The following is a 27,265-nucleotide window of genomic DNA, read 5'->3' as shown; positions in this document are numbered from 1 at the left end:
TGGGACTCACGCGTAGCATGCCGTGAACTCTAATCTGGGGGGAGGTTTCTGGAGAACTAGCTATCGGTGCTGGACTTCACTGCTCTGTGGCTCACACCATGCTGATGCCAGAGCCTCGGGATTTACAGATCACATCTGAGCTTTGTAAACACGAATTAAAGCTTAATTGCTGTTCACATTGACCCAGGCTGAGAACTGTGTAGTTTGATATTAACACTCCTAGTGACAGATTGCACATGGATTTACAGATTGCACAAGATGTCACCTGTCTTGTAGTTCAGCTGTAGCCACCTTGTCTGTGCGCTGGTAAATAAGCTCTTCTGGCTATAAAAGAAAAACAAGACAGTTGACAAATTTTTAGGAATCAGTTACAGTTTATTTTAATAGCTGTACATCCTTCTCTAAATCTTTTTTTAAAATTATGAACTCAATTCATTGAGTTAGGATAATATCACAGATGCTAATGTAGCCAAGATCTACTTTTAAGCAAAGCTTCACAAATAAATACAGTGCCGTGTAGTTCTTTCTCAGTTTTATTACCCTTTCTCTCGCAGAAGTAACCATGATCTGAATTTGTTTTTTCAGCACTCTTTCACTCAGCATGTATTGAAGACCTGCTGTGTGTCAGGCGCTTATACAGGTGAAGAGGATGTAGCCCGTATGAACAGAATCCCTGCCCTTGTGGCGTTTACGTTGTCAGTGGAGACAGGCAAAGTAGTGAAATGTGTTCATGATTTAACTACAGATATACACATCCCTAAACAATATATTGTGCTGCTTTTCATTTTTCTAAACTTTAGTGATTTTATCCTGTGAACATATTTTCCCCTTTAACATTATATTTAGAGAAGATAGCAAATACATACTTTTACTGTGCTTACTAAGATTCATGAATATTGATTCATTTGTGTAACTACTATAAAATATTCCAGTGTATACCATAATTTACCCCTTCTGTCCTTCTAATCCTTAGGCTTCTGCAAACAGTTTTCCTATGAAAACTCTTATGTTACCTTGTATCCATGAAGAATCTCTCTTAAAGTGATTTTTCTTAAAACATCTTTTGGAAAGATTTGATCCACAGCAAAAAAAATACATTTTATATTACACACACAGTTTGTATGTATCTATAGCTATCAAATTTAAAGTTTTAGTAAGTAAGTCTCAGGCTTGCTATTTATAATCTACTAATGTCCAGTACCCTCTAAATTAATGAGTCCCTCCTGGACCATGCCGTGAATTTTGATTTCATATTTCAACATGAAACCTGTGATGAAATTAATTTAGTGAATTGAGACCATTGTAGCATCTGAAAAATATATTTTGTGGGGTTTTTTTTTTTAGATCATAGGACTCTATCAAATTTATTCTTTTATGTATGTGTATAGTGGTTCATTATATGATGGTCTGTTTCTTATTGGGAATTGGGCTTAACTAAGTTTGAAAATGAAGTATTATCCTAGACTAAATACCTAGGAGTGGAATTAAGGATCAAAAAATATCTGGCTACCCAGTATAACAATGGCAAATTCCTCCCTTTCTTTGCATTTGAAAGTGAAAGTATTAGTTGCTCAGTCGTGTCTGACTCTTTTGCAACACCATGGACTGTAGCCCACCAACCTTCTCTGTCCGTGGGATTCCCCAGGCAAGAACACTGGATTGGATTGCTATTTCCTTCTCCAGGGAATCTTCCCAAACCAGGGATCAAACCCGCATCTCCTCCATTGCCAGCAGATTCTTAACCATCTAAACCACCAGGGAAGACCTGTCTGTCTACATTTAATTGTTATATAAAAATATATATATATATACCTGAACACTGGAAAGGCCAGGATATGGAAGACTTCTTGAAAAGAAAGATTTCCATAGCTTGGGCTTGCTGACATCAAAATTTATCCGTAGTGGGGAATCATATTGTTGAATATTAAACCAAATCTAAAAAAGACAAGACTACATTAGTGTATATGGTGGCAGATGTATGTGTGTTTAGAGAGAGGCAGCAGAGAGAGAGTAAGACGACGTACAGCTTGCCCATTTTTTGTCATATTTTGATTCTCTTGTTTTTTTCATATTTTAATTCTTAACACTGACAAGCGTTTTACAGTCAGTGGCATCACGTAGTAGCCATGGGCCAGTTTTTTACATTTTTGTACATCCGCAGTCGAGGTGCACTTTACTATTGAATGTAGATTGCTGAAATAAGGTAGTTCCTGGTGATTAGAAACATACCTCCTCTATAAAAGTGGGATAATAGTACTTACCTCATAAGATTAAGTGAGTTAATTTATTTATGCCTCTTTAGAACAATGCCTGGTACATACTGAGTACTCAGTAGCTGTTAGCTATTTTATTACTGCTGTTCGTATTGATCATTGTTTGTCTCACTAGACTGAGATGTTTCCCTGAGGACTTCTGTCACATGCCTTACTCACCACTGTGTCATTAGCGTCTGGCACAGCTCCTGGTTGGCATATGATAGGCCTAACTACCTACCTGTAACTGTGCATGAGTGGTGAATTTGTCCCATTCAACATAATCGTCAAGTGTCTTACATTTAGTTCTAATACAGTCGTGGATAAAGTTGTAAATCAAACAGAGTTTCTACCGGCACATAGCAGCTAATGAGAAGACAGTGCAGACAAACAAGTACATGGGCTGTCAGATGATACGTGACGTGGGAGAGGGTATCACTGGCCCCAGTTCTGCACCCCTGCCTGTACCCACAGCCTTCGCCCTGTTACTTGGCAGTTGTTTAGTTGCCAAGTTGTGCCCGACTCTTTTGTGACCCCATGAACTGTAGCCCTCAAGGTACCTCTGTCCATGGGGTTTTCCAGGCAAGAATACTGGAGTGGGTTGCCATTTCCTTCTCCAGGGGATCTTTCTGACCCAGGGACTGAACCTGCATATCCTGCATTAGCAGGTGGATTCTTTACCACTGAGCCACCCAGAAAGCCCTCCACTAAAAGGGTAGAAATGTATTTCCTTGGCTCTTGGCTTCTGGTGAGTAGAGAGGGATAGCAGTGTCACTGTTGTGTGTCCCAGCCTCCGAAGAAGCTCTGCATGTTCCTGCTCGCCCTCTCGTGCCCCTGCCGGCTGTCACTGCCCCAAGTCCCAGAATTAAAATTCATTCTGAAGCAGGGCGCTCCCAGCTGACTCACAGGTCCATGAGAATGATTGTCTGAAGCCGTTTAGTTTGGGGATGAGTTTTTAGTGTGTTGTGCCAAGTTAAACTTACACATAAGATTAATTGAGTTAATTTATTTATACCTCTTTAGAACAATGCCTGGTACATACTGAGTACTCAGTAGCTGTTAGCTATTTTATTACTGCTGTTCGTATTGATCGTTGTGTGTGTGTGTGTGTGTAGTCAGTTATGTCCATCCGACTAAACAACTAAACAACTGCCAAGTAACAGGGCGAAGGCTGTGGGTACAGGCAGGGGTGCAGAACTGGGGCCAGTGATACCCTCTCCCACGTCACGTATCGTCTGACAGCCCATGTACTTGTTTGTCTGCACTGTCTTCTCATTAGCTGCTACGTGCCGGTAGAAACTCTGTTTCATTTACAACTTTATCCACGACTGGATTAGAACTAAATGTAAGACACCTGACGATTATGTTGAATGGGACAAATTCACCACTCATGCACACAGTTACAGGTAGGTAGTTAGGCCTATCATATGCCAACCAGGAGCTGTGCCAGACGCTAATGACACAGTGGTGAGTAAGGCATGTGACAGAAGTCCTCAGGTTGTAGAGAAAGCTATGCAGTAAGAGGTGATTGGAGGCGAGACAGGAATGGCAACCCACTCCAATATTCTTGCCTGGAGAATCCCTGGACAGGGGGTTGCAGAGTCGGATGGACATAACTGACTACACACACACACACACACACACACACACACACGGATGCAGGGGGTTGCAGAGTCAGATGGACATAACTGACTACACACACACACACACACACACACATGGATGTTTCCCTGGACAGGGGGTCGCAGAGTCGGATGGATATAACTGACTACACACACACACACACGGATGTTTCCCTGGACAGGGGGTCCCAGAGTTGGATGGACAGGGGGTCGCAGAGTCGGATGGACATAACTGACTACACACACACACACACACACACACACACACACGGATGTTTTCATTGGAAAGAACATGAAGTGAGGGAAGAATTAGTGAAGCTGTCTGGTAAGGGGAAGGGTCATCTATGCAGAGGAAATAGCAAATGCAAAGAGCGTTTGAGGGACAGCAAAGAGAACAAAGTGACTTCAGAGGAATGAGCACATAGAAGCAAGAAAGAGATCAGTGAAGATGGTGGGGCCAGGCAGCTGTCAGATCATAGAAGCCTCGTGGGCCATTTTAAAGGTTGAGGCTTTGACTTTGGAGTGAGCCAAGAAGTCACTGGAGTATTTTAAGCAGAGGAATGAAAATCTATCTTCTATTTTAACAGGAATATTATTTGCTCTTTGGAGATTAGACAGGGATAGGAGCAAGTAGTTTTAAGAGGGCAAGGTTTTTAAGAATTACAGTCTGGCTGTAGGGTAGGGGAAGTGCAGAAAAGTTGTCGGAAATAGCACTGGGAAGAGAGTTGAGGGCAGATTAGATCCAAGGTGAGATGTTTATTCTTAAACTTATATACAGTGGGGTGCCTTCAGTACCTTCTGAGCATGAGGAAAGCTGAACATTCGGAAAGAACCAGGCGTCAATGGACTAAATCATGGGCTGAACTGGAGACAGATTATTTAGTTGGTTATTTATAGTCATGCAGGCTGAAATAATAATGACATGACCTGGAAAACAGAAGGGGTGGTATCTATATCACTTGGTACTAATATCTGTTAATAGGATTGAAGTAGGAGGAAGTAGGGGAGGGGGAAACTCAAGGACAATTATGGAGTTTGAATCTGAGTGACTGACCTCCTTAGAAGTGAGAGGGCCAGGTGGAGGGGCTGTTTTCAGAGATAAAGGAAAAATGAGTTATGGGTGTCCTGAGTTTGAGACTTTGATCAGCAGCTCACTGTCTAGCAAACAGTTGAAAATTCAGGTTCCAAAGATTCCTGGGCTAGTGAATTATAACTTTTTTTTTTGCTGGGATAAACTAGAGTTATAATTAATAATAAGTGTGTTCTGCAAGAAATCTAAGTATAGAATTTTCAGGAAAATCTACTTCAAAGTGTGGAAAGAAGAGTTAGTGGCAGAAACCTGAGAAGGTATTGCAGAGAAATAAAAACCAATAGTCCTTTACTAGTAAACCAAGCCTGGGCAAGTTGTCCCCCCCCTCCCCCCCACCATGAAGAGGTGAGTAGTTGTGTCACGTGCCATAGAAAAGGAGAAATGAGTGAAGAGAGTAAACCATTGGACTTATTTATCCATTAGCAAGACAGTGGTACTTCTCAGAGTTTATTTCTGTAGACTGATCAGGGAAGAGGACTAGATTATAAAGGATTAAAGTCTGAGAAGGAGAAAAGGGCTCAGGATGGAATGGCTGGATGGCATCACTGATGCAGTGGACATGAACTTGGGCAAACTCCAGGAGATGGTGATGGACAGTGAGGCCTGGTGTGCTGCGGTCCATGGGGTCTCAAAGAGTCAGACACGACCGGACGACTTAACAGCAGCAATGAAGTCTGAGAAAGAGGAAGCAGGGCCTATAAATAGAATTTAAAGAATTTTGGAAGGAAGACAAGGAGGGGCAGTGGTAGTTTAGGGTATAGCATATTTTAGGACTGTTGGACTTCCGAGCCTATCGACAGAGAACGATAAGAGAAAACTCAACAGAGGCAAGTGTTGGAGCAGGAGTGGAAACAAACATGGATGGACAGGACTGACTTCTTGGCAAAGGCGTGAAGGAGAAAGGCTGGCAGTCTGTAACGAGGTGGTGGAGCAGAGGCAGCTGAGGGTTCAGAGGGCCGGACCCAGAGAGTGAAGCGCGGGCGGGTCCTCTCTGGAGGGCGACCGAGGCTTCGAGCAGGTTTCCTCCCAGCCGCTGCCGGCACCGTGAGCCACTGCCCTTCGTCTTGACAGAAGAGGAGGGAAGGCTTCTTTCCTGCTCACAGCACTTGGGCTCTATGTGAATTGGTCAGCCATACGGTAATTGTTCTGAGAACTAATAATTCTGACAGAGAATGGGATTCTTCAAAGGCTTTTCAGTACCCACTGACTCTGCCTGACTACTAACATGACCTTAGAGTGCTTCTCTGCATGTAGATGGAGCTTAGCAGATCATCTGTGATTATCCAAATGCTTTTAATTAAAAATAGTAACATGCACACGGGATGCTGCACTTGGCTTTTCACACCTGTAGTTAATAATAGTTACCATTTGCTGAATACCTATGGCAGACAGGTACTTGGCTGGGTGCTCCATGTATCTTATCTCTAATTTTGATAGTAACCCATAGACCAGAGGTCTTCAAAGTAGGGTGCATATCACAGTGACACAGGAAGAAATATTAGACCCTCTAATTATTTCTCTTTAAGAAAGATATAATTCTTCTGTGTGTAATGTAAATAATTTATCAATACATAAGTAAGTACATAATTCACAAATAAGAATACATATATTGGGGATACGTGTTCAAATGATTCTTCTGACATTAAGTTCAGAGATTACTAAGGTAGATGATGATTATAAAAACAGTCACAGGAGCCAACATGGGGTTGCTACTGTGTGTTAGCTGCTTTGTATTGATTATCTTATTTACTTCTCACAATTACTTTGTATTTACTAGCAAATACCTTCATTTAACCAGGGAAGAAACTGATGCTGTTTAAGATTAAGAAACTTTCCTAAGCATACACAACTGGTAAACATTGACATTGGAGTTTAAACTCAGGCAGTGAGATCTAATAACTCATGTTTTTAACCAGTGCCTTATAGAGTACCTTTGCTTGATACTGTTTCTTTAATTACCAATACCAACTCAATAATTAATTGAGTGTGAAAGGTGAAAGTGATAGTTGCTCAGTCATGTCTGACTCTTTGCGACCCCATGGACTGTAGCTCGCCAGACTCCTCACGCCATGGAATTCTCCAGGCACGAATACTGGAGTGGTTTGCTGTGCCTTTCTCCAGGGATCTGCCCGACCCAGAAATCGAAACTGGGTCTCCTACACTGCAAGCAGATTCTTTACTGTCTGAGCCACCAGGTCCAGTACAACTCAATGGACATGAATTTGAGCAAAGTCCAGGAGATAGTGGAGGACAGAGGCGCCTGACGTGCTGCAGTACGTGGGGTCGCAGAGTCGGACGTGACTTAGCGACTCAACAGCAACAATTTTACATATATACACACACACACACATATACATATGCATATATATGCAAATTTTCTGGTACATAAATATTATTAAAATTAATACATCTGTTAAAAAAAATAGTCAACCAACCATATTTCAGAGGAAACGGTAATACTTACATTATCAGGACCTATTAGACAGCCCACACTTTTTAAGGGGCAGAAGGTATCAAACTGTCCGTAAAAATGTCCACTGCAGGGGTTCCATATTAAATAGTGACTTTGTTCCTGAGTTAGCACATAGGCAGTTGGACCCTGAAGGAAAACAGCCATTAAATCAGTTTCCAATTAATTATGCAAGTAGGGCCAAGAGGAGTTTGCACAGACAGTTCATTATTTTAGTTGGACACCTAATTTCTAAACCCCATGGCTAATGGTGAAAATTGGTTTGAAGTTCTAGATTATGTTGAATTAGTAAAATCAAAAGTTTACTCTTGCAAAATTCTTGCACCTGGAACTACTTCAGTATGGTGACCAAATAGGAACAGAGGTCATGTTACTAAACTAACATATCTTTTTTTAAAAGTTAAATGGTATACATATATTTTCAATTTTATTGATATAAGTGGCATACAGCATTGTGTAAGTCTAAGGAGTACAACATAACTTGATTTACATACATCATGAAATGATGACCACAATACATTTAGTGAACATCCATCATCTCATATAGATATAACTTTAACTAAACAAATTTTTTTTCTTGTGATGAGAACCCTTAACATTTACTGTATTAACAGTTTTCATTTATAATGTACAGCAGTGTGAATTATCTTTAGCATATTGTACATTACACCCTGAGAACTTCTCTTATAACTGGAGGTTTGTATCTTTTGATTACCTCATCTAATTCCAACCCACTCCCCAATCCCTTGCCTCTGGTAGCCACAAATCTGATCTCTTTTCTATGAGTTTCTTTGTTTTGGAGTATAATTGACCTACGACACTATGTTAGTTCCTGGTAGACAATATAGTGATTTGCTATTTCTGTACATTTCAAAATGATCATCATGATGTCTGGTCATCATCTGTTACCATATGAAGACATTACATAATTGTTAACTATATTTCCCACACTATATATTTCATAATGAGTAGCTGTGACTCATTTATTTTGTAACTAAAAGTTTGTACTTAACCCTCCTCACATATTTCTCTCCTCGCCACTGTCCCCCCACCCCACCCCCCTGCCACTGGCAATCACCTGCGTTTTTTGCTGTATCTATGTCTCTGTTTCTGTTTCATTATTTTGTTAATTTACTTTGGCTTTTAGATTCCACATTACAGTGTTTGTCTTTCTCTGACTTATTCCACTTAGCATAGTGCCCTTGAGGTCCATCCATGGTGTTGAAAATGGCAAGATATCTTAAGATTGGCTGAAGCATGATTATTGATGGAAATAAATAGTGACTGGGTTTTCTTTTCAGAGTCAGCAAGTTTGCCTTTTAAGTATTCAGAAGGCTGATTATATCTGAATAATACTTCTAATTCCTGTTTAGAAGGAAAATTCTAAACAGAATTAGAAAATTCCTGTTTCAAAAAAAAAAAATTCCTGTTTCTAATACAGGAATTGATATTTGATACTTTTATAATTACGTAAATGAATAGAAAGTACTGTGAAAGGATACTTATGAACTGTTGACGGTTGAGTAAATCCAAGGAGGGGTGGACTTGGGAGTGAAAACCTGAAGAGGGATGTTATCACCCCAACTTTCTTTATGAGGCTCAGAGTCACAAAGCTCGTGAGGAGTGGGCAGAGCCTTGAACCCGGGCCTTGGGACTTCCTAGTCCTGTCCTCTTTCCCTGGTACCAGGCTCTCTGGAAGACAGTGACTGAGAACGACTTAGGATTCAGCTGTGACATTACCTGTCTAGCAGCAGCCTGTGCTGTCAAGTCACCAAGGATTCCCAGAGCCTGGGAGCCCGTTTTCTGAAAACGGGCTTTCTTTCCGTTTTAGATAAGCTGCTTCAATCCATGTGACTTTTTAAGATTTGTACCCCCAAATTACCCCCAACCTGCCCCCAATTTAGGGATATTTGCAGTGGGCTGGGGAAACAAATTTTCGTAGTTTCTATTTCTGGTCTAATAAAGATAACCAGTGATACCAGTATATGGCGTGAACGTTCTTTTCTTTGCCCCTGTGGTTATCTGCCTTGTTCCGCTTCGCCTGCCAGCTTAACAGTGGCTGCTTGTGGACGAAGCAGGGGTGAAAGGGTCTCTACCCCTGCCACACTTCTTCAGATCCCTACATTCCTCTGCATGAATAACACTCGATCACAGAGGGAGTCAGAGCTCTTCTAAGATGGGCGGGAGGACAGAGCCAGGTGGGGGTGATGGGTGGAAAAGGGCTCAGATTTGCCCAGAACATCCTCAAACGTATAGGGCTCAAGTACCCCGAAAACCCTGGCATGTCTCATCACTGGTTGTCACACCCTACTGTGGCATCTCTGGACTACTTTCTTTGCAGCTGCAGGAACTGTTATGAAAATAAGTCCTGCCCCTGACCTGGAACATGACAGCACCATGTTAGACAATGAGCTTCGCGGTGAGCACCAGCCTAACGGTCTTACCTCGGGAACAGCATTGCCCACCACCAGCCAGGCCTTCTTTCCCATGGAGAGGAAGTAATTGCATAGTAAAACTGCGTGTTCTTCTTCGTCTCCTGCCAGGAGATCGAGAAATTGCTGAACAAAAGGAAAGAAAAATCATGTTCATTGGCTGCTTCACTCTAGACGGGCTGTATAACTCTTGAAATGAGTGGTTTAAAGGATAAGTGGTTTAAAGGGATGGGGAATACGTGTAAATCTATGGCTGATTCATATCAATGTATGACAAAACCCACTGAAATGTTGTAAAGTAATTAGCCTCCAACTAATAAAAAAAAAATAAGTAAATAAAAAAAATTTAAAAAAAAATAAAGGATAAGAGATATTGGTAAAAAAAAAACACCCAATTTTAGTTGGACATGTTATTTTCTCTGACATTTCAATGACATGAATGTCTAGAATCGATTATGGGGTGGGGTCAGGAAGATAAATTTCAAAGTTTCAGTTTTCATGTTGAACTTAAATATGATAGCTCCCTCTGTGCTAACACTTTCTTTTTATAGACTTTATTTTCTAGAGCAGTTTTAGCTTCACAGCAATGCTGGAAAGAAGCAACAGATATTTCCCATGTTTTCTTGTTCCCACACATGCACACCATCAACGTCCTCCCCCACCATCAACATCCCCAACCAGAGCAGGACACGTGTTGTGGATAAACCTACATGGACACACCATAGTCACCTAAAGTCCATAGTTTACATATAGGGCTCCCTCTTGGTGGTGTGCATTCTGTGGGTTTGACAATCGGTCATTGTAGTATCATGTGCTATATTTTCGTTGCCCTGGAAATCCTCTGTGCTCTGCCTGCTCATATCCTGTCGTCCCATCCCAGCCGCCACACTGTTTTTTAAGCACATTGCATGAGTCAGTACATTGGATCCTGGAATAAACCTTTGATGGTCATACTCTCATCTTCCCATTTTACAGATGAGGAAGTGGAGGCACAGAGAGATGAAGCAATGCCTAGAAAGTGGAAAGCCAGTCTGGCTCTAGAGCACATAGCTCTTCTATTCATTGTATGTCTTCTTTTAAGTATCTTAAGGTTGTGAAATTTTATCTCTAAAATTGTCAACAGTGGGCTTCCAAAACATATTGGAGAACAAAGAATTTAAAGTGTGCTTCAGTTTCTTCCTTTTAGAGCCATCCTTCAAAGGGAGTTGTATATCACAGTTCAACTTTATGCCAACACAGTACCTGAGATCCAGAAGCCAAATGAATACCAGTGATAATACATGTTTATACCATTGAAGACTCATTTGGAAGTTTATGTAGCTAGCATCCATTGATTGTAAGTTCCAAGATGTCAGAGGCCATGTTTATTTTGCTCATAGCCTGAACTCTGTACAGTGTCTGACATGTGACAGGGGGTCAAGAAATACTTAATGAACAATGACATGCCTTAAGAAGCCCCCGTAAATTAAGGGATATGCAATTTCCAAATGTAATATAAAATGTGGTTTTGATTATTTTATGAATAAAAGTGGGGTGTTGTTAAGATAACTTTGGGGGGACAAATCAGCATTAAGACATTTGAAGTAGGTGTGTGTGTGTGTGTGTGTGTGTGTGTGTGTGTGTGTATGCACAAATAATTAGTTAATTTGCTTAACTAATTTGTTTGGGTAGATTGAACCAGGAAGAAAAAAGTACTTCAGAATGAATTTAGTTCATTCTGTTAAACAGATGGCCGTGTAGACTTTTATAATGACTAACGGGTGTTGCAATTTAAAATTAAGCAAGCCATTTACTGATATTCCATGAAGTCAGCTCAAGCCAGCACGTCTGTGAGGAAGAATACTTACATCAGAAGTGCTCCACAGGTCACAGACACCAGCAAAGGAGACGGTGTCGGGCAAGAAAGGAATCAGAGACACGTATCGGGCCACCAGTTCCTGTTTAAACAAAATTAGCTGTAACTGATTTTCCAATAAAATAGAAAGCTGGATCCTCTACCTCATTTCTTGCAAGAAAATTTCATGTATCACAGACATTTATATGAACAAAATGAATCCTCACAAGTGCTAACTAAGTGTTGTGTTAATATTATCTCGTTTAATCCTCTCCAAACATCCCAAGGAAGACTATCGTTATTATCCATCTTTTACAGATGAAGAAAGCCTTTTATAGAAGGCTCTTGTGAGTCTTTGAAATGTCCTCATCTTCTTTTTCCTTTCCCCTTACTGTTAGAACTCTCCAGGATTGTCTTTTATTTTCCTGAGCACCCATTTCTCTCTAAGTTCTGGTTCCCTTTAGATAGCTGTTGTCCAGTTGCTAAGTTGTATCCAACTCTTTGCATTTAAATAGAGGACAGTGGTATTTAGAAGCCAAGACTGGTGCATTGCTGTGGTCGTCGTTCATATTTCTGTAATTACTAAGGAGGATGAACGTCTTTTTATATGTTTATTGGCCCTTCATGTTTCCACTTCTGTGACTTTGTATTTAAGTATGTTGTACACTTTAAAATTGATTTGTAGTTTTTCATGTGTATTATCTAGGGTGAAACAGATCACCAGCCCAGGTTGGATGCATGAGACAAGTGCTTGGGCCTGGTGCACTGGGAAGACCCAGAGGGATCGGGTGGGGAGGGAGGTTGGAGGGGGTTCAGGATGGGGAACACATGTAAATCCATGGCTGATTCATGTCAATGTATGACAAAAACCACTACAATATTGTAAAGTAATTAGCCTCCAACTAATAAAAATAAATGGAAAAAAATAAAGTTGATTTGTAGTTTTTAAAAAATATATTTTAGTTACTATTCCTTTGTCTGTTACATAAGCTGTAAATATCCTCTCCCAATTGTGGCTTGTCTTTTCTTTTCCTTTGTGCTGTTTTTTTGTTGTTGTTGTTAAAGTCAGGTTCTCAGTTTTAATGTGGTCAAATTTATTCTTTCTCTTTGTAGTCAGTGCTTCTTTCTGGCTTGTTAAAGGCAGTGGGTTGCCATTTCCTTCTCCAGGGGATCTTCCTGACCCAGGGATTGAACCTGGGTCTCCCACATTGCAGGCAGATGCTTTAACCTCTGAGACATCATGGAAGCTTTCCTATATCAGGTCTTATGGATAAAAATGCCTTTCATATATAAGTTCTCAGTCTATCTGAGTGGTGTGTCTATTGAGTGGTGTGAAGCAGGAATGGATTTTTATCTTTTTTTCCATAGGTAAAATCAGTGATCCCAGTACAATTTATGTAATAGTCAGTTTTTCCTTCACTAATTTCCAGCGCCAGCTTTGTCATACATCAGGTTTGAGTGGGTCATATTTGTGTAGCCCTATTCTGGATTTTTTAAATTCTCTTCCATTTTTCTCTTCGTTTGGGCATCGGTACGATTTTACCTTAGTGACTGTATGACATGGTGGATCTTCCCACTGAGCTCTTCTGACTCTGCAGGATTATTTTGCTATTTTTGGCTCTTTGTGTCGCTGTATAAATATTATAATCTGTGTCAAATTCCACCACAAACTCTTTTAAAAATCTCGCTTTACAGTCTTTGTATTTTAACTGGAAAGTTTAATCCCTTCACTTTGATTGTGATTACTGGTAAATATTTAGACTATTTCTCCTACCTTATTCTGTGCTTTTTATTTTTCACACTTTTTCTGTGTTTTTATCCCTTCCTCACTCTCTTTACCCCGTTTTGTCATTTTATCTTCTGCTAGTTTGGAAGTTATACCCAATGTTTAAGATTGTTTTAAGTTGTTAATCTAGAAATTTCAATATGAATATTTAACTTAAACTCTGAAGTTGGGCTTTCCTGGTGGCTCAGACTATAAAGTGTCTGCCTGCAATGCGGGAGACAGGGGTTTGATCCCTGGCTTGGGAAGATCCCCTGGAGAAGAGAATGGCTACCCACTCCAGTATTCTGGCCTGGAGAATTCCATGGACAGGGGAGCCTGGCAGGCTACATACAGTACATGGGGTCGCAGAGCATCAGACACAACTGAGCGACTTTCACATACTGAATTTTAAAACCTTTTAAGCGCGGACACTGATTCTCAATGAAATGCTTACCGCTGTTGCCTGGGGGTTGTTGGGGTGAGCATTAAGGAGCTCCTGAGGAGGGTTTAAAGGCTTGAGATAACGAGTGACGAAGACGGTCTTTCCGCTAACATCGACCACTGTGGTAAGGCACTGCCGGTTGGGAAACCTCAAGGCACACTCAGCTCGAAACTTCTCTGTTGCTTGAAGCAGTTTCTCATCTTCCTGAGAATCAAACTTCAAAAGTAAAGACGTGTATGATTATAGGAGGTACGGTGGAACCTGTTGGGATCTCGAGGTCCACGTGGACTCAATGTGTGCTTCAGGGTGTGATTCGGTGACCCCCTTACAACACTGTCATGCCCTGGTGTTCCTAAAGCCTTATTTAATTATATTTATAACCTAAAAATCAGATGGACTCATTAAATACTTAAAATATATTCAGTGGCATTGAAAGGAGATCAAACCAGTCAATCCTAAAAGCAATCAACCCTGGATATTCATTGGAAGGACTGGTGCTGAAGCTGAAGCTCCAATACTTTGGCCACCAGATGTGAAGAACTGACTCATTGGAAAAGACCCTGATGCTGAGAAAGATGAAAGGCAGGAGGAGGAGGAGACAGCAGAGGATGAGATGGTCAGAGAGCATGACCGACTCAATGGACATGCGTTTGAGCAAACCCTGGGAAATAGTGAAGGACAGGGAAGCCTAGCGTTCTGCAGTCCAGGGTGTTGCAAAGAGTCAAACACAACTTAGTGACTGAACAACAAGAAAGTAGTCACTAGGCATACAGCCATATGGAAAGTATCAGATTAATAAAGCAACACATAAAAATTAAGCTATGATGTACTAATTCTGATTGATGACTCCAAGCAATAGTTTTATACGTATTTTGATGTTGGTATTAGAGGGACTCAGAAACCTAACATTTCAAGTGCAAAGCTAAAGCAGCTCGTGTTAAAAGGACAACAGATTTATAAGTATATAGACATGCATCTGTGCCCAATTGCATCCAACTCTTTGTGACCCCATGGACAGTAGCCCACCAGGCTCCTCTGTCCATGTGATTTCCCAGGCAAGAATATTGGAATGGGTTGCCATTTCTTTCTCCAGGGGATCTTCCCGACCTGGGATCGAACCCGCATCTCCTGCATTGGCAGGCAGCTTCTTTACTGCTTAGCCACTGGGAAGCAACAAGTATATATGGATGTGTTAAAAGGTTTTAATCCATAGCCAATGTAATAAATAACAGTAATGAGCCTGAAGTAAAAGGGAGCAGAACTAGAAATGTGAAATATATAATACTTAAACATTTATAAAATGCTTTTAAAAGTGGTTCTCTGATCCAAGATGAGCCAAATCTCAGACTTTTTAAAGTAACTCAAGCAGAAGAAACAGAAGATTTCACTTGTCTCTGGACATATGGTGTCATTTTCCCTTAAAGGCGTTGCTAAAAAGTAGCATGAATAAAGCAGATATTTAAGTGTTCTGACAAGATTTTTGTTGTTTAGTAAAAAAATTTATGTATGGTTGATTACTTACTTTGACAAACACAAAATTTTACTAGAAAGTCAACTTCTAAGTAAGGTTTACATTCCAGGCAGTGCTTGAAAGTTGTTGTTTTTTTTTTTTTTTGAGTAGGGAAATACCTCCAGACATCCCCTTCATACTCTTTATTTATTTTAGCATTTAAAGCTGCCAATATATTTGATTATGCTGTCTCCCTCACAGAATAGGACTCTTGAAGTCAGGGATTTTTGTTTTGATCTAGTTTTTTTTTTTTCCTAATCTTCAGTATCGAGGATACTAGCCAGCACATAGTAAAGTGTTCAATAAGTGTTACCGAATGAATGAATGAGAGCACACAAAATATCCCATTACTATTTTATGACTTTTAATAGGACCTAGAATATAAAATTGTTCCTTTTTTATTCCATAAGTTATGGATTTTTAAAAAAACTTTTAATTGGAGGATAACTGCTTTACAATATTGTGTTGGCTTCTGCTCTACAGCATGAATCGGCCATAGGTATACATATATCCCCTCCCTCATGAGCTTGGACTGTTCTTGACTTCTCTCATATTGGAGCTGGACTGTGGTTCCCATTTCTAATTTGATGGCTGTACTCTAAGAAATTGGGGGGAGGTAGGATGGAGGCATCTCCAAAAACGTCCTGGGTATTCTCATGGGGCGTCCGCTTCCACCTGAATCTTAACATTGTCATTACAGCATCGTCATTATGACCATGTATTCAGCACAGTGCCAAGACTCGGCAGCTACCAAACAGGTGTCATGATGAGTTTATAAGTCAATGAAAAAAAGTGAGCTTATAAAACTTCAGTATGAGTGTGTCATAGACGCTTAGAGTAGAAGTAATCATAACCTTAAAAAGAGCAAGAATTATGAAACAAGGGTGATGTGAAAAAAAGCACCCTTTTGAATTCATCCCTGCTTCCTTTATACTCATTAATTTATATATTTATCCATTTATCCAATTATTTGAAAATATTTGCTGAAAGTCTAAAAGGGTTTGAGGCCGTCTGGGTAAATGTATATAAGGCAGACCCCTCAAGAGACTTCTGATCTAGAGGAGACCATTAATAAGGAATCAGGGGCTTAAAATATTAATACTTGACCAGAGATCCTATAGGGATAGACGCCGTGTGCCAGGGAGGCATTAGAGAGAGGCACCTATAGGCACTGTCCAGAGAGAACAGTGAAAATCTGGAGTCAGCGCGGACTGCTGGCGTTCCAAGCTGAAACAAGTATGTACTGGGTTGGCCAAAAGGTTCATTTGGGTTTGCTGTAAGCTGTTACGGAAAAACATGAACGAATATTTTGGCCAACCCAATATAAAACTTCTTCTGCCACTTGGACCTGAATATCTGCTGTGCATTTTGACTCCATAGCCAGTGCTTCTTGGAAGCAGGGCCCATGGCTGAGTCGTTTTGCGTTCTTCTCTGCACCAAGCATGCGTAAGGTGAACGTTTAACAGGTATCTCATAATGGTCGTTAATACCTGTTCAGATTACCAGGATTACCATTTACTGGGCTGAAGCAGTAATTTAAGGAGTAGTATGCTAAACTGGTGAGGCCTTCCCTGGTTTCTCAGTGGTAAAGAATCTGCTTGCTAGTGGAGTAGATACAGGTTCGATCCCTGGGTCGGAAAGATGCCCTGGAGAAGAAAAGGGCAACCCACCCCAGTATTCTTGCTGGAGAATTCCATGGACAGAGGAGTCTGGCTGGCTACACTCCGTGGAGTTGCAAAAGAGTCGGACATGACTGAGCAACTAAACAACAAGAAATGCTAAGTTGGTAATCTAAGAAGTGCCAAGCGAAAGCTAAATACTAAAAGGATTGGGGCTATTTATTATAAAACAAATAAAGGTAGAACCAACAAATTCACAATTGATTCAACATGAAATCTGGAAGATTCTTAACTGATTCAATTCCTTAACTTTTGGTTAATGTGAATATTTACAGAAAATTAAATGTTTTCTTTTTTTTTTTCCCGTCTCCTTCACTACCTATACTGTGGCAGCTCCACTGGCCAGAAATAACGGTCACAGCCACACTGCTTCTGTAAGAAGCAGCTCATGGGTTCTATGGGCTTGGAGACGGTGGAGGTGGCTCCCCGTATGCAGGTGACATTCTGACACGTGACTTCCAGATTCAGAGCTAAGTAAGAACCTTTCTGACAAGATTAAATGGGCCCGGAGACACAACTAGGCATGAACTGCAGACGTCTGTAGCTCCTGGCCAAGGGATGACACATACATTAGGACCCAGCAGCTTCCATAACGAGGCAGAGGACAGAAGCAGGTGATTAAAGCCCAATAACCATTGACTGATGAACAGCACAACAAAATACATGGTACCTTTTTAAGCATGTCACCCATCTATCAGAAGCAAGAAAGAAAAAAAAGGAAATAAGAGGAAGACTTCAGTAACAGAAATAATCTACTTTAAAACACTCTGGTTTTTACCAAGACAAAGTAGGGATGTTAAAATAAGAGTTTCAGGAGTTACTATTGATTTTTCTAGACAATTCCATGAGTAAATCCCTTTTAAAAAAATCACGTGTTATGGCTCAGCATGGGATGATGGTGGAGGGAAGACTAATCTGCTAATCCTGGCAGTTACTGTTGAGCAGAAAATCAATTCCAGGTTATGGTCCCTACTATTTAGGGCAAGAACCTCTCTCCTGAAAAACCTGCAGGGGGCTCCCTGAGTGGTGGCTTCTGCTGCTGTGTGTTTAGGACGCCAGGGTCCTGTCAGTGCACAGAGAGGCTGAGTTTGCATTTCAGAGGGATTTTTAAGCCTGCATCTTGGAGGTCTAAGAGAAATGCCAGCTGCAGCCACAGTGGGGCAGTGAAAAGCCACTGACGGCAGCCGCTGACAGCTTCGCCATCTCATTTCAAGGAAGGAAGGCCACAGGGCTCTTAAAACTCCTGCAGCAGGAGGTCAGTGCCCGGGAAGAATGCCCAGTGCAAAGGCCCCTCTGGTTTTCGGCCTGTTGGCCCCAGTCACGGCCTGGTCTCTCATGGTTTGGAAGCTCCCCTCTGAATGTAATAGATGTTCAAGTAAGATGCTCAAGATGCTTATCTGTTCAGTCCAATTTTACGAAAGCATAGCCTAGCAGGCCTCTCTCACATTTTGTCCACGTCTCATATAGGATTCCAGAGAGTACACAGTTACCTTTTCTCGAACCGACTCCCCAGGAACCAGCTGAGGCTCCAAGGTGATGAATAGGGTGATATAAGAGCCTTCACTCAGGCTTCGGACAGAGTCAAAACCCCGCTCCATCATCACGCTTCGCTCCTTGCTGTAGCCCAGGAGCACTGGGGGAATATTGATCTTAAACGTTCCATCGATCTGTGAAGAAAATACAACTCAGTAAGCATCCTGGTAAGAGTGAGAGAGAGTAATCATGTATGGATGTGAAAGCTGGACCATAAAGAAGGCTGAGTGCCGAAGAATTGATGCTTTTGAACTGTGGTGTTGGAGAAGACTCTTGACAGTCCCTTGGACTGCAAGGAGATCCAACCAGTCCATCCTAAAGGAAATCAGTCCTGAATATTCATTGGATGGACTGACGCTGAAGCTGAAACTCCAACACTTTGACCACCTGATGTGACGAGCTGACTCATTTGAAAAGACCCTGATGCTGGGAAAGATTGAAGGCAGGAGGAGAAGGGGACGACAGAGGATGAGATGGTTGGGTGGCATCGACTCGATGGATTTGAATTTGAGCAAGCTCTGGAGGTTGGTGATGGACAGAGAGGCCTGGCGTGCTGTAGTCCATAAGGTCACAAAGAGCGGGGTCAGACACGTGCTACAGTCCATAGGGTCAGACATGACTGAGCAACTGAGCTGAACTGAAGCATCCTGGTGATTTTCCAATAGAAGTTCAAAGGCAAGCGTCAGCTCCCCATCATCTGATGAACTCAGTAGAAGCTGCTCAGACTGGTATTCCGGGCCCACCCGTCTCTCCAGGCTTGTCTCCTTACGCCCCTCAGCAAGGCTCTCTCTCCTTGCCTGCTTTGCTTGGCTCGGCAGAGCGTGTACTAGTTGTGCAAGTTGAAACCAGCACTAGGTGGTAGCTGTTCTTCAGTGGCTCGGTCGTTTCCGCCTCTTTGCGACCCCATGGACTGCAGCATGCCAGGCTTCCCTGTCCTTCGCCATCTCCCGGAGTTTGCTCAAACTCATGTCCATGGAGTTGGTGATGCCAGCCAACCATCCCATCCTCTGCCGTCCCCTTCTCCTCCTGCCTTCAGTCTTTCCCACACTAGGTACTGGGTTCAAATACTGGATTAAACCCCAAGTGACTCAACTTGTGCATTTGTGAAAAGGAAACAATAACAGTACCTGCTTTGTAGGGTAATTATGTGTGGACTAGTAGATGTAAAACACTAAAATGACTGTCCCTTGACAAGCGTTAGCTGGCAGCCAGTCCCCTTCGCTAGGATGCCCAGCTCCCGGTCTCCACATTTTAGAATTTGAATCATTTTTCAGGCTCAGGTCAGATATCATCTCCTTTGTGGTTTGTTTTGTCATCCCCACCAGCCTCACATGTAGCTTGCTTCTTTCATTTATCGCATTGACACTTCTGCCAGACTTTGTTGTGTGCATATTTAGCATATACTTATAGATTATTGTTCTCTGCACAGAGAACCTGTATTGTGTTACTGTTTGTAACACCCTTCTCCAATATATAGCAGTGTTTTGTGTACACACACAGGACGTGCTCAATAAATGCAGGTTGAATGAATTATAAGCCACTTACATAAAATGACCTAACTTACATAGAGGTTCAAAAAGGCAGAACTTTTTACACCTTTGTAGTCAAAACAACCAAGTTTATGAAAGACTGGTGCCACAGAACTACTCAGGGCTAGAATTTGAAACTCACAGATTTTCAAAGAATCCAATTTTTAATTTCAGTCTTTTGCGACATTTATTTCTCAGAAGAAAGAAAGAACCGAAACTTTCAGTGACTGTGCTCTCTAGAGAGGAATGAAGTAAGCTCTTGTTTATTTTCCTCTTGCATTGGTGGGTCTTCTCTGGTGGTTCAGTTGGTAAAGAGTCTGCCTGCAATGTGGGAGACCCAGGTTCAATCCCTGGGTGGGGAAGATCCCCTGGAGAAGGAAACGGCAACCCACTCCAGTATTCTTGCCTGGAGAATCCCACAGACAGAAGAGCCTGGTGGGCCACAGTCCATGAGGTCACAAGGAGTCGGATACAGCTGAGTGACTAAGTTTACATTGCTGGTCACAAAGAGTCAGATACAACTGACTGACTAACGTTTACGTTGCTGGAGTGTCCATAAAGCCTGCACCAGGCGGATGAGAGGATGCAGGGGGGAGAAGAGTGTAAACACAGCGCCGTACAAACTTCAGCTGAAATAACAGATGAGCCAGGAGGCAATGGGCACCGTCTCCAAATAGTTGAGGTGTAAGAACTTAGGACAGAGTTTCTCACCCTGGGTACTGTCGGTGTTGGGACCGGATAGCTCTGTTTTGGAGGCAGGCCTGGGCGTTGTAGGGCATTTGCAGCTTTCCTGGCCTCAATACACTAGATACCAGTTGTGTCCGTACTAGTGCGTGAGTGCGTGCTCAGTAGCTCAGTCATGTCTGACTCTGCGACCCCATGGACTGTCACCCACCAGGCTTCTTTGTCCGTGGAATTTTCCAGGCAAGAATGCTGGAGTGGGTTGCCAGTTCCCACGCCAGGGAATCTTCCGGACCCAGGGATGGAACCTGCATTTCCTGCATTGGCAGGTGGATTCTTTACCACTGAGCCACCTGGGAAACCCAAGTTCCTCCCTGGAACCCATCATTCATTGGTCTTGGTTTGGAGCCACACAAAATGAACAGAATTCTGATTCAGTAATAATAATAGAAATAAGTGGGCCACCAGGGAATCCCAATAATAATAGAAATAACTGTATTTTTCAGGCACATATCATATAGCATTTCCGACTAGTTTATTTGTCACCTTAATTAAACCTCACAACTAAACAGACAAAACAACTCTGTGGCAAAGAGTCCGCCTGCCAATGCAGAAGATGCGGGTTCGATCCCTGGGTCGGGAAGATCCCCTGGAGAAAGAAATGGCAACTCACTCCAGGATTCTTGCCTGGAGAATCCCACAGACAGAGAACCCTGGCAGCTACAGAACACAGGGTCGCTAAGAGTCAGACTTAGCGACTGGGCGGCAGCACCAACAACAGGGAGGAGCTTGGCTTATGGCGCAGTTTAGAGAAGACATTGGTGACAGAGCTATTGGAAAGGGAGCAAGCTAGGGGACTCAACCAGAGTGTGGCTGTTACCAAAATATAGTGAAGAAGTTACATGCAAAACAGAAAAAGAGACACAGATGTACAGAACAGACTTTTGGACTCTGTGGGAGAAGGCGAGGGTGGGATGTTCTGAGAGAACAGCATTGAAACAAGTATACTATCAAGGGTGAAACAGATTGCCAGCCCAGGTTGGATGCATGAGACAAGTGCTCAGGGCTGGTGCATTGGGAAGACCCAGAGGGATGGGATGGGGAGGGAGGCGGGAGGGGGGATCGGGATGGGGAACACACGTAAATCCATGGCTGATTCATGTCAATGTATGGCAAAAACCACTACAATATTGTAAAGTAGTTAGCCTCCAACTAATAAAAATAAATGAAAAAAAAAAATAAAGCACACACACACACACACAAAGAAGTTTATTCCTTTATCGAGAAGGGATTTGGAGTAACTACTTCTGAGTACCCTTCCTAGGGTGATGCCAAGTAACATGGGCAGTAGGATTTGCAAAATGATGTGCTCTTTAAATTCTATTTTTCATTTCAAATCTAGTCCAAGAGGAACGTGTAGAGTTTCTGGCAAGCATATATCTGCAGCATTACCTGTAGACGGTCCCTTTGGTTTAGGGAAGATTGCAATGCCAAATGATTCCTGATATTCCAACCAATTCAAGTCTCTCAGACTGGAGTTTTGCTCTGGGTCTTGCCTGAGGCTGTGACTGAGGCAGCATTTGTTCCATGTGGTCATCACGTATGGAATTAAACTGTCTCCTCTGTAGCTGTGTGAGATTAGCACGACTTGGCTGCAAAGCTTCCTGTTGCTATGGATTCAATACTGGGATGTTAAAGCCATTTCAAAACCTGTAACTGTCCCAGGTTAGAGTTACTCTGCCGTTCAAGAACTGTTAGCCTGATGGATCCTCGCACACAAAGTGGTTAAACTCTGAAGAACGGCACTTAGTGGAGCGAGTCAACTGTTGTTCATTTCTGAAATAGCGAGGACTCTGGAAGCATGAATGCACGTGATTAAAGGGGCCATCAGCTGGCCTGATTGTTTTCTTCAAGTTATTCTGAGGCATCTATCCACTCCTGTCATTTTTGACAAGTTTCTACTTTGTCCTACCTTCTTCACATCTGTTTAAGTGTTAAAAAAGCTATCACATTGCAAAAGTAGTACCTGAACTACTAAATGGCAGGAAGATTGTTTTAGTAAGTCATGCAAATATGACAGAAGATAACTGGCTTTATATAGTGACTTTTATCTTTCCAATAATGACCTTGCACATCAGTTCTCTCAGGGTTAAGGGTGCTTTAGCTCATTTGCTAAGTTGTATCCAATTGACTCTTGCGGCCCCAAGGACTGTAGCTCACCAGGCTCCTCTGTCCATGGGATTTCCCAGGCAAGGGTACTGGAGTGGGTTGCCATTTCCTTCTCCAGGGGATCTTCCCGACTCAGGGATCGAGCCCCCATCTCCTGCGTTGGCAGGTGGATTCTTTACTACTAAGCCACCAAGGAAGCCCCAGTGTTAAGGGTATACCTCTACAAAGTAAGCTGTAACAGGAAAACTGGATCGATCAGTTTCCCATTGCCATGGAAGTCTGACTTCAGACGCTTACCTTTGCTTGGAAATATATTGTGCTGAATGGAATTTTCACACACCCCAGCCAGTGTCTTTCAATACGAGTGTGGATTCCACTTCCTCTTTCACGGTCATCCTAAAGGAGGGGTGGGAAGTCGTAATTGTTTAACAACTCCAGACAGTCATTTAATAAGTAACTCGGCAGCAGGAAAGCAGCAGGATTTTAGCTGAAAGCATGGTAGGTTTAGGTTAAACAGATCTAAGTCACATTCTGGTTGAGACACTTAATAGTTATGTAAAAACTAGAAAAGTCATTTAACCTCTCTGGACCTCAGTTTCCTCATCAATAAATTGGGAGTTTAACAGAATACTTTGGGGATTTCCCTGGTGGTCCAGTGGCTGAGAATCTGCACTTCCAATACAGGGGGTCCAGGTTCAATCCCTGGTCAGGGGACTAACTCCCACATGGCACAACTAAGACCCAGTGCAGCCAAATGAATAAATAAATATTTTTAAAAAAAGAAAAAAACAATACAACAACAGAAACAATAATCTGTTTCATAGGGTTATTTTAGAATAAAGACAATGTGCTTATAAAGAACTAAGGCAATGTGCTAATAATTAGCACAATTCCTGGATCATAGCAGACACTCAAATTGGAAATAAAATGGCTGGTTCTCAGGCTTCCCTGGGGGTGCAGTGGTTAAGAATCCGCCTGCCAATGCAGGAGACACGGGTTTGATCTCTGATCCTGGAAGATCCCACATGCCGTGGAGCAACTAAGTCCATGCGCCCTAGAGCCAGTGAACCGCAACAAGAGAAGCCACGGCAGTAAGACCTCGCAGAGTAGCTAGAGAAAGCCCTCAGAGAAACAAAGGCCCAGCAAAGCCAAAGATAAATAAATACAACTTTTTTTTTTTAAAAAAAAAGCTGTTCCTCTTCCTCCCTCCTCCCGTTCCTCATTCATACATGTCAGGTTTCAAACATCCTGAATTTGGGGACCAATGGTACTCAGGGCGGGCTGCCCCCAGGTCTGCCAAAGTGGCATATTGATTATTTTGAATTCAAGTTACTTGAAAAACAGCTGGTACAAGAACACCCGGACCCGTCTTTGTCTGCAGTCTCCAGAAAGCAGGAAATAACAGCCGCCCCTACCCTGGGGAAAGGTACCCCCCCTGCATCTTGTGTAGAGAGACACCTTTTCACCAGAGACAGGAACTCCAGGGCCGAGGAGGCTGCAGAAACACGCCTCGTTAGCCTTTACTAATTTACCACACTGAATGCAAACATCCTTGTCCTGTCAACTCTTCACATATGTATCATTTCTTTGTCCAAAAGGTATAAAAGCTGTCTGCCTTGGTCACTTCCTAGATCCTGTATCTATGAGACTTCTGTACGTGCAATTAAAGGTTGTACGTTAAATTAAATTAAAGGTTGGCTTCTTTCCCCCCTGTTAATCTGTCTTGTGTCAGCTTAATTATCAGGCCAGCCAACAGAGCCCACAACAATAAGGGGAAAATTTCTCCTCCCTGACAGGACCCGCATGGCAGGTAGAGGATATGAAAACAAGTCCAGACATCTTCCTCAAAAACGTGAGCTCACCTCTAAGACGTCGTAGAGCACTTCATCAAAGATGTTGATGAACACGTCATCTTTCACTGACTGCAGGCTGGTGGTGCTGTAATCCCCGTTGGGGGCCCTGCAAATGCGTACCACGATCAGAGGACACGAAAGGAGCAAAAGAGAAATAATGAGCACTCAAATGTCCAAGCAGGACCAACACCTGAATATAAGCAAAGAAATGAGGGCTAATGGCAGTGTTTTCAGTTAAAGGATTTCTCCAGCACGGGGACCCTATAGCATAGTCGTCGTCGTTGTTTAGTTGCTAAGTCGTCTCCGACTCTCTGTGACCTCATGGACTGTAGCCTGCCTGGCTCCTCTGTCCATGGGATTTCCCAGGCAAGAATACTGGAGTGGGTTGCCCATGCCTCCTCCAGGGGATCTTCCCCACCCAAGGATTGAACCCGTGTCTCCTGCATTGGTTAGCAAGTTCTTTACCACTGAGCCACCAGGGAAGCTCCCCCACTCACTTTCCCCACCGATAAACCAAGGCTGAGGGGAGGTTCATCTGCTACAACATCAACTGCTCTAAGTTCCGCCGGGCCTGGCCAGAGCAGGCCTCTCCACGGCATGGCTCCAGACCAGGCCACTGCCCCTGCTTGGTTGAGCACTGGCCTTGAACTTGGCTCATTCTTTTTGCTTCTACTATGTAGAAAAGTGGTATCTGTTTCTCTCTCTCTCTTTTTTTCCCCCCTGTTTGTCTTCTGACTTAACTAGTTCTGTTTCCCTGGTGGCTCAGTTGGTAAAGAAACAACCCAAAATGCAGGAGACCTGCAATGAAGGAGATCTGGGTTTGAAATTACTTAAGGCCCAGAGCTGGGGAGAGAGGGAAGAAAAGAAAATCAGTGTAGGGCCTGTGGGGTCAAGGGAGTGGAAAGCTTGGACTCTAAGGAACCAGAGCCTGGAGCGGAGTTGGGTATCCTAGCAATGAACCCACATTTCAAAAGCTGGACATTTTCCCATTTTTTTCCCCCCTTGATTGGAATCACTTGTGGTATGAGGAAAATATGCCTACCTAAATGGAAGTTCAAGTTCTTCATTCCAGCTGGGGTTTGGTCCTTCTGCAGTAGTTGTATGGCAGATTGTTCGCTGAAATGAAACTTCTACAAAAGGACGTACTAAAACCTTAAAAAAAAAAAGAACATGTACAGTTTTTGTGTAGCTGGATTTTTTTGTTATTGGTTTGTTTCAGTTTAGGATTGAAACACTTTTCAGCTCACTAAATCCTAAGCAGAAACTGGAAGTTTATGCATATACTTTTAATAAATTTCTATACTATTTTTTTTTTTAGTCAAGAGAAAACAGTCTGTAACAGTTTAGTAGAATTATTTTGTTCTGAGCAGAGGAAAAACATGAGTCTAGATAATATATTTCCAAGGAAAATGAGACAGAAAATGGATTATGAACTTTCTAGGCAATTCTTAAAAACACAAGGGGCAAGATGCTAAGCAGAGATCCAGCACTTGGGTGTCTCACCTGCCCGAGGGGGTAGTCGGCGTTGTGGACTGGGCTGTGTGTTGTCGGAGAAGCCGCGTGCTTTTCACTGTAGGTCCTTGACGATCTTGATGTCTGGTGGAATTTACTGGGAGGGGAAAATGAACAGAAGAAATAAATGACGGGGAAAGTCTAATTATGTTACTGAGCAGATGGTTTCTCCAAAGATGTTTGGTGCTGAATAGTTATCCCGGCAGACATTCTTGCAAAGCTTGTTGCTGCTTTAGAAGCCTTCTCATATGCTCTGGTCCCCCCTCCTCACCTGGTGACTACTAGACCCTTTCCAACGTCCGTCCTCAGGTCTGCATGCCTGGCTGGAATAGAAGAAAGGGACCTCTTCTCTCTACGCTCTCATGGTGCCTTCCCCCATGACTGAGAGCAGCAGTCCCTCTCAAGAAGCAGAATCCTGAGCCGCGTAACCAGCCTGCCCTGCGTCCATCCAGTTCAGGTCCTCTCTCACTGTATCTTCTCTGAACCTTCATGCTCCAGGAAGCTTGGGCTACACATCCCAGGTAAGACATCTCTCTCTGGGCCTGCCAAGCATCACTGGCAAAAGGTGGTCAGTGATTCCTGGCTCGAGTTAGGATCTACGAGTCTTGTCCTCTTTCCCCTTTGAACTGCCATTCGTGAAGGTCATGTCCAGAGATCCTCTCCCAGACCCCTTCCCCCTCATCCCAACAACCCACTTGCGTATTTGTTTTGAATTTTCTGGTGTATCTAGTATTTCACATTCATTGGCAAAGTACACCTTGTCTCTTTCCACCAGGGTGTCTTACCTTTTCACAGAAAGGGTTTCAGACAAACTATGAGACAAGGAAAGTGGAACATTCAACTCGACAGCTACCAGAGAAAACCTTTTCCTGTTTGGAACACTGTCAATTAC

The 27,265-nt window shown here is 42.6% G+C and overlaps 1 protein-coding gene across 8 annotated transcripts in view; it reads right to left on the bottom strand.

The window, feature by feature from the left end:
* CC2D2A (coiled-coil and C2 domain containing 2A) overlaps nucleotides 1-27,265 on the bottom strand; it is a 124,796-nt gene that overhangs the window by 2,780 nt on the left and 94,751 nt on the right. For 6 of the 8 annotated variants that reach the window (XM_043448289.1, XM_043448290.1, XM_043448291.1 and 3 more), the window contains 11 exons: nucleotides 26,365-26,470; nucleotides 25,904-26,013; nucleotides 24,871-24,967; nucleotides 23,306-23,404; nucleotides 18,587-18,763; nucleotides 13,920-14,123; nucleotides 11,714-11,803; nucleotides 9,879-9,992; nucleotides 7,429-7,563; nucleotides 1,813-1,935; nucleotides 266-324 (listed from right to left, as the gene is read on the bottom strand). In XM_043448289.1, coding sequence (XP_043304224.1) covers nucleotides 266-324; nucleotides 1,813-1,935; nucleotides 7,429-7,563; nucleotides 9,879-9,992; nucleotides 11,714-11,803; nucleotides 13,920-14,123; nucleotides 18,587-18,763; nucleotides 23,306-23,404; nucleotides 24,871-24,967; nucleotides 25,904-26,013; nucleotides 26,365-26,470 — 1,314 coding nt within the window. Of the gene's footprint in view, nucleotides 1-265; nucleotides 325-1,812; nucleotides 1,936-3,941; nucleotides 4,802-7,428; nucleotides 7,564-9,878; nucleotides 9,993-11,713; nucleotides 11,804-13,919; nucleotides 14,124-18,586; nucleotides 18,764-23,305; nucleotides 23,405-24,870; nucleotides 24,968-25,903; nucleotides 26,014-26,364; nucleotides 26,471-27,265 lie in introns of those variants that run through there. The other 2 variants (XM_043448293.1, XM_043448295.1) reach the window with 2 other exon arrangements.

The sequence above is a fragment of the Cervus canadensis genome, chromosome 26 (assembly GCF_019320065.1).
Source record: "Cervus canadensis isolate Bull #8, Minnesota chromosome 26, ASM1932006v1, whole genome shotgun sequence".
In the NCBI taxonomy this organism is placed as follows: Eukaryota; Metazoa; Chordata; class Mammalia; order Artiodactyla; family Cervidae; genus Cervus; species Cervus canadensis.
Note: the sequence above shows the minus strand (reverse complement) of the source record. Positions and strands in the feature narration are given on the sequence as shown.